Here is an 8,003-nt window from a genome sequence, read left to right on the forward strand (position 1 = left end):
CCATCTGTCTGGGAATCACTCCAGGCCAGGTCACATGTAGTAGCCCATGCAGTAGCCCTACTGCTGGGCCAAAAAACTGCTGCTTGGGCATGGATAGATGTCGGGCTGGAGTGCCACTCCCCATATGTCATGTGATTGCCAGAAAATTGGTTGCACTGGACAATGCCACAAGTAGACCTAAATGCAAGCTGTATGTCTATGTGATCACATGCTAGGATTTGGGAGACAGAGGTTCAGATCCCTGCTTGGCCATAGAAATTTGGGATTGCACTGGTAAAACCACTTCTTAAATACCTTCCTTCAGAAACACTACTAGGGTGGCTGCAAACTGGAACTAACTTGATGGTGCATAGCATAACATGCTTCTGCATTATACATGTTTCATAGAATTGTTTTATCTTTTAACTGTATGTATCCCCCACCCCCCACCATTTTGTAAGCCACCTTTGGTCCCTGAATTGGGACAAAGTTGAGATGGAAATAAAATGTATTAAATAGGCAAACGTATATAAAATAAGATCTTAAGTGGAGCTGGAATGGATGGCCTAATATATAATTTTCCATGTATTTACATGAATGTTCCATGTATTTACATGGAAAAACCATGATTTACAAGTTGTTTTTCTATAATGCTCTGGTATCCGAAAGATGTTTCATCCAACCTGACCCCAAGGACAATTCTCAGCTAATCTACAGATTTGTCTGTTACTACCATCTGGCATACTGAAATAACATTTATGTTACAAAAGATACAAACCAGGCACACGCCTTCCTTGAAAAGTGCAATCATGATTAATTTTAAGCTTTCAAAGTAAAGTGCTTTATGCTCTTGCTACTTATGGCATTGTGAAAGGAATACTTGCTGTTAAAAACAGCCCATTATTCTTTGCAGATTCGTTAACACAGACTACAATTCTGGGCATATTTATTTCAGAGACAAGTTCTACTGAACTTGGTGTGGTTTCTCTCATCTTTAATACAGTATATTCTTAGGCTTGTAAAAACTTGTTGTTTGATATAACATTACCTCTTTCTGTAGCTTTATATTGCAATTGTTAATAGTCTTTTTAGATTTTTTATTTTACTCATTTAAATTGTTTAATTATATGAACTCGTTGCCCACAAAACTTTCTTGTTGAAAAGTTTTAATAAGATTAAGATGAACAAGATTAATAAAGACAGAAATATGTCCAAGTGTAGATGCAGAGAATTAGAATGAAGAGCAGAGACGAAAAAGCAACTCACAGGTTATTAAGCTAATTACACGGTCATTTGTTGTTGTTATGTGCCTCTGAGTCACTTCCGATTTATGATGACCCAGTGAATTAAGGACCTCTAGAAGGTCCTATCATTAGAAGCCCTGCTTAGGTCTTGCAAACTGAAAGCTGTGGTTTCCTTTACTGAGGAATAAATATCATGTCAAGTGCCCCTCTTTTCCTCCTGTGCTCTGCTTTTCCTACTGGTGTTTTCTTTTTCAGTATGTCTTGTCTTCTCATGACATGTTCAAAGTACAATTACCTTAGTTTAGTCATTCATTCTAGTTTTTAGTGATAGCAGGCTTAATTTCCTCTAATAATAATAATAATTCTGTCAAGTCAATTCTGACTTATGATGGCCCTTTTGAAGAGTTTCCTAGGTATAGGGTACTCAAAAGTGGATTATAATTCACGATTTGCTCTAGAACTCACTAATTTGCCTTTCTGGCAGTCCATGATATCTGTAAAGCTTTCTTCCAATGTCACATTTTGAATTAATCATCCCCCCTCCCGTCATCTTTCTGCATTGTCCAGCTTTCACATGCACACATTGTTATGGGAAATATAGTATGGACAATCTTAGCCTTCATTCCCTTTAACGAGTCTGTTATCACCACTCTTTGAGGTTTCAGTCTTATGATTTCTGAACACTTAGCCTTATGTCATGTAGTTGACAAAAATACTTATATTTTCACTTTGGTATTAAGTGTGATACTTTTACATTGTAATCAAAGTCTCAGTTAAGGAGCTGCAATATACTTTCCAGATAAGGTTGTAACATGAAAAGCTATATTTATAAGGGAGCCACAAAAAGTTAGTTTTTTTGGGCTACACTCTCAGAATCCTCCAGCCAACACCACCACTTTTTGATTACTTTCAGAAGACATACTGGCTGGAGGTATCTGGGAGTAGTAGTCAGAAAAGTAACTTTTTCTAAGCTCTGATTTTTTTAAATACACACACACAGTCAAAATTAAGAAAAAAAACATGAACCAAATTAGGGCTCAACTACAAATTGTAATGGTCCTTTTTTTTAGCACACTTGAAATTGATTTTAAAATATCCACCTACAAAATGTACAGCTACATTTTGTCAAAAAGCTAGTTTTTTTTAAGCACTCATGAAGCTAGTTTTTTTAAAGCACTCATGAAGGATTTCTTTATTTTAACTCTATTATGAGCACGATTTACTGTATTTTGAATCATTTCAGCCATTTATGTGAACTGTCTGTGGGACCTGTCAAGTATCGGATACCAAGATCACAGGTTTTGCACTGCAGGGTATCCTACAGTTTGAACTCCCCCCTCCCATCTGTTTTTATTTAACCGCTGCATCAGTCTATCACTATGCATTTCAAAACTGTCTCAGTGTGACCAACAGGGAGAGGGAGGGGAAAACCTCTGCAGGGCTCAAAGCCAGCTGACTGTGCTCCCAGAGAAGTCAATGGAGAACCACCTCTCTTCTATGAAACCAAGCAGGGAGAGAATGAGAAAGAAAGAATCTGGTGCAGCTTCAGCTCCTTTGCACACTTCTACATCCATCCCCTTTCCCCCTGTGGGGGCAAACAAAATGCTTCGCCACCAGCTATAATAATAACAGCAGCAAGAGTGAACACTAGCCCTCACTCCGCTCCCTTGCCCCTCTGCAGAACCTCCTCTTCTTGGCTCTGTGACTAATTGGATGGGTGTATCATGTTAATGATGACTGATGAAGAAGTAGCCAGTTTTTGTTAGTTAGCAACCTCTTGTAATAATGCAGGTGTGGGCAACTTGAGGCCTATAGGCATTTGGCTCCTGAGAGCCAAATGCCGTCCCTCATACCTCCTAAAATATATCTAAAAATTCAAAAACATATTGTAGCTCAAAATGTAAGCTAAAGTAACCAATAAATTAATTGGTTTAATCCAGTGAATGAGGAATTTGAAAAAAGGGCTCTGTTGGTAAAGATTACAGGGGGGGGGGAGAAAGACAGAGAGACACAGAGAGAGAGAGATCGAAAGAGAGTGGTTATTTTATTCACCATCAGCAGGATCGCTTTATTGTTTTGTTTGAAAACTGTTTCCTCCTAAACATTTCTCGAATTTTCTTATAAGAGAAGGGTTCAGTGACTGGCGAAATACTATTATAAAGATTAGCGGGGGGAGAGAAACAGAGATAGCAAAAGAGAAAAAACTGAAAAGGAAATGTTTTTTCTCAGGGGACAGGAATATATGCCCTAATCACCCTGATTTAGGTAATGGGATTTTAAATAAATGTGGTGGGTGGTTAAAGGACATATTCTTTGTACAGTAGTGTGTCTTATATATTGTTATTATATTTTATTCGAGAGGTTTAAGGTTTTATTTTAATTTACCAACCTAGACTTGCATTTGCGTCTTCTCATTCAAAAGAAGTTTTAAAGGACAGTAATATTCTGAAACTGATCATCATTCTCCTTCAGCTTTTTGTTACATCGTTTCTTCTTGGTGACTTATAAGTCTGTGTTTTATCTTGATTCATTTGCTGTTCAGGCTAAATGTAGGCAGCCATAAAAATACATTATTATTTTTGTTGTTGTAAGGAGCATTTTTTACTCAGCGGGATACGTATTTGCTTCAGCCCAAAGCCCAGTGGGTGGTGAAATACTTAGGAAGTGGCTGTTATGGTAAAGTTCCAACTGAGAGAGACAGAGAGAGAGAGAGAGAGAGAGAGATGAATAAGAAGGGGCAAATCCTCATAGTAATAGTTTGTATTTGAACACATTCTTCTGTTTTATTTTAGGACCTTAAAGCTTTTGTGTCCACAACTATCTTCTCAGAGTCTTGGATTTTTGTACAAGAGGAAAACTGAAAGAGATTGCTGACACATTTGGATTAGATACTTTATGGAGATGTTATTTTCTGCAAGTGACTCCTGCTCCAAGATCTTCTTTATGCATGGAACTCATAAACATATATATGCATGTATTTATTTATTTCTCTTTCTTTTGTTTTTCTTTCTTAGATCTTAGAACTGCAGAGCTAGAAGGGACCCTACCTATCATTGAGTCCAGCACCTGTCAAGGAGGCACAGTGGGGAATCGAACTCCCAACTTCTGGTTCTGCAGCCAGTTGCCTAAGCCACTGAGCTATCCAGTGGTGGCATTTTCGACTGAGTTCATATTAAGCTATCCAGTGGTGGCATTTTCGACTGAGTTCATATTAAAGTCATTTCTGTTCTTTGGTTGAAAATTGAAAATTTTTGCAGAGTTTATTGTGTTTGCAATGCTAATTTAGAAAACAGTTGCATTCAAACAAGAGAATGGTACACATTCACATCTGCCTATCCTCTGTGGGCATGATCATAATTATTTATAACATTTATAATATTTACAGAGGGTCAGTTATGGCTTATGGAACTTGAGTGTGTAATTTACTGTGGTAGAAAATTCAACCGTTATTAAATATAAGGTGAAAGGGTATGTGGTTGTAAACTATTGCACCAAAATCTACAAAAACTTTTGCTGCAGCTTAAATACCAAGCAGACAGGTTTATTGTGGCATATTTCATGGACTGAGTTAGTTTCAACATAACCATGTCTATAAAGAAATGCCTAAGGAACACTGACCTTCTTTAGCTGCCTCTTCTTTTGACTGGCTTATTGTCAGTAACCTGTTTGTTTTCTCCAATTGAAGATTAAGAAGATCATTTTTTCCATGTAGCTCGGATATTTTCTGTAGGACAATGTTTAAATTCCAAATGAAAACTTTTGTTTGACAATTTCTGCCAAACTCCTGAGTTACTTGGGAGGAAAATTTTAGGGAAATTATTTAAAACTCTGCAGGCCTTTCTGAAAGTCAAATAATGTTTAGACAACAATTAACTGATCATGATATCAGATTATGATCTTACATGATCTTCAAATAACCTATCCCAGAGCAATCACAGAGGATGTTTAGAGAACCATGCACCAAGGGAGAATATTTCCAATTAAGATTTAAGTGGAAATGCAGTCTTCTAAGAAGATTGCTCATAAGCCATTTTGCAGCCATTTTCAAACACACAGCCAAGTCAAATAAAAAAAAAAGAGATGAATTATCTAATTAAACATATCAAGGCCCATTATACTCAGACAAGAAAACTGATAATCTAGCCCAGTCTAGCACAATCTTTTTGACTCTGTGAGTTACATCTGGTGTTGAGATGTGTTGCATATGCACACATATATTCCCCACAAAAATGCACAGAGATGGGGAAGTTTTAATCTCTTCCCTGTATTGCTTCTGCCCCCTGAGACTTTCCCTGGAATTGATCTTTGGCCACAGTCTTCTCATGTGATTTGCATGCTGGGAAGGGCAGGTGAGTTTGCAGGTGGGCAACAGCACGGAGGACCAGTAGCAAGAACAGAAGACTACAGAAGAGAAGGTAGCTCCCTGTAGATAGCCAGCAATGCAAGGCCTACCCAGAGCTCAGAGAAGTTTCTATGTGTACTACAATGTCCAGAGTCCTCAATCCTGGCAAATCAGAGAATTCTAGGGGGGGGGGAGAGGGGAAAAAAACCAAGCACTTTTCAAAGCTTTGTGCTTTCCCTTGATGCTGGCCCTGGCTTTTATAGTTCTCCCAGAAAACGCTCAAATGCAATTTATGGCAGAACGTAAAAGGAATGGATTTAAAAGATTCTCAGTCTCTACTGTAAAGCATGATTAAAGTCATAAAGTTGCTTGGGTGGAAGAAAACACATAACTTCAAGGACAAAAATCCACCCATACAAGATTTGCTTGTTATTTTTCAGTCTTGACAGAATTAATGTTCCATACCAATGCCTATAGCTAGTTGCATAACACAACTGATAAACACTACAATGCCATGTGTGTGTGTGTGTTCTGCACTGTCAAGTCAGAAAACTTATACCAGTCCTAATAGGGCTTTCAAGATAAATGAGATATTTAAGGAGTGCTTTTTCTAGTTCCCCAGTGAGTTTCCATGGCTAAGTGGGGATTTGAGCCCTTTCCTCCAGAGTCCTGGTGTCCATCTCGCTATCCACTATACCAAATTGGTAATGCCGTAATTATTGGAAAACAGAAATATTGACGGGGAGATGCTATCTCAGAGAAATCAGAAAAAGAAACAATTCTCTTGAAAAGCTGCCTATTGTGAACCTGTAGACTTTGCTTTTCTGGAGTTGTGTCTGGCTTCTTTTTCACAACTCATCTCCAGAAAAGCAGTCTACAGGTTCACAATAGGCAGCTTTTCAAGAGTTTTTACAACATAGTCCTATGTTTGCTTATTCAGAAGCTAGTCTAATTGCATTCAATGGGATTTACTTTCTTTTTCCAGCTCTATTCCATTTTGTTATTACTTTATTACTAACGAAGTATGACTATTGCTAATTAGTAACACTGTACAGTACTAATTTATAGTAACGCATAGCTGTTAATGGAAAGGAGCTGCATAATATTTATAAACAGATAATTTTATTGGCCTACCAATTAAACAATGAAACTGATTGTGTGTGGCCTTGGAAAAGCCACATAGTCCCTGAACATTCCCAGAAAGAGAGAGAGGTGTAAATCATTTCTGAATCCCTAATCCTGGTAACCCATGAAAAGATTTGCCATAAATCAGAATTGACTTGAGAGTACCTATAATTATCATACAATATTTACCATTTCTAGATGTGAGAAGTCCTCTAAAAGTTTATCAAGATTCACCATACTGTTTCTTTTCATTATCAGTTTGCTGTAATGTTACTTAGCTGTTTCCTGTGTATCAAAGAGAAATATGTTTAAGAATTTGAATCTCCTAGTCTCTACTTAATAACATGATGCAAAACTATTTAAAAAGTTATAAACATAATATCTATTTGTTGTTGCATAGTAAGAAGTCCTAGTTTGCTCATTCATGACTCCCAAAATCTGCTGCCGGAAGAATTTAAAACATGCAGTAGATACTGTACTGAGCTCTAGGTTAGAAATGAGAAGATGCGTCCCTCCCAATGTTAGCTGAAGTCATATTGAGGCATGCCTCACCATTGGCAAACCATGTTAGGGCGAGCTGATGAGAGTTGCAATCCCAAGAGCATCTGTATGGATGCAAGTTCTCACCTTAGCTTCTACTATGCCAATCACTGGCTGGAACTTCATACATCTTTTACAAGTAACCACACTAACTTGGAAGTCTGTAATTTGACACTTGTTTGATAAAGGTTTCACTAGTGACAAAAGTCTTGTTGTGGCATAATACAATTTGTAATTTTCAAAGCCAAAGATTTCTGTGGTTCTTGCAGAATCTTATTAATATTTCTGTATGTACTCCATTGTATCAGCCAGAGCTGCCCAAGAGAAGCCAAAAATATTCCCTGTGCGGCTCTTAGCCGGCATTTGTAGATTTTCTTCATCAATTTCAGTCTGCATGTGTTAAAATATTTCTGTTCAGATCAGCATCAAAGTTATTTCAGCATCTTTTATTTCATACAACCTTTAATGGACTGTATAGTTAGCTCACCAGATCTTATACTAGGTAAATTTTGTTCGTCTTTAAAGTGCAACAAGACTCTGTTGTTTTACAGTTCCAACCTGAAAATATCAAAATTACTGAACACAGTTGTTTCTGTTTCTAGAGGAGATTGAAGTTAATATGCATTATTATTATGTGTTGTATTTCCCATAATAAAATTTCATGCACAATTAGATTTTTTGTACCTTTCCAGATGTTTTTTAGAAGGCTAGTCAGGGTCAATGTCATTAGCATGAAATTGTTAATTTACCAGAAATGTGATTCAATCTCTTGA

The 8,003-nt window shown here is 37.3% G+C and overlaps 1 protein-coding gene across 1 annotated transcript in view; it reads right to left on the bottom strand.

Annotated features, from left to right (window-relative positions):
* CCDC152 (coiled-coil domain containing 152) overlaps nt 1-6,994 on the bottom strand; it is a 23,785-nt gene extending 16,791 nt beyond the window's left edge. Inside the window, exons 1-2 of the mRNA XM_020783621.3 lie at nt 6,880-6,994; nt 4,842-4,947 (exon numbers count right to left, since the gene is read on the bottom strand). Coding sequence (XP_020639280.3) covers nt 4,842-4,947; nt 6,880-6,942 — 169 coding nt within the window. The 5' untranslated portion in view covers nt 6,943-6,994. The remainder of the gene's footprint in view (nt 1-4,841; nt 4,948-6,879) is intronic.
* Nucleotides 6,995-8,003: the final 1,009 nt, after the last annotated feature.

This window comes from Pogona vitticeps, chromosome 2 (genome assembly GCF_051106095.1).
Source record: "Pogona vitticeps strain Pit_001003342236 chromosome 2, PviZW2.1, whole genome shotgun sequence".
In the NCBI taxonomy this organism is placed as follows: Eukaryota; Metazoa; Chordata; class Lepidosauria; order Squamata; family Agamidae; genus Pogona; species Pogona vitticeps.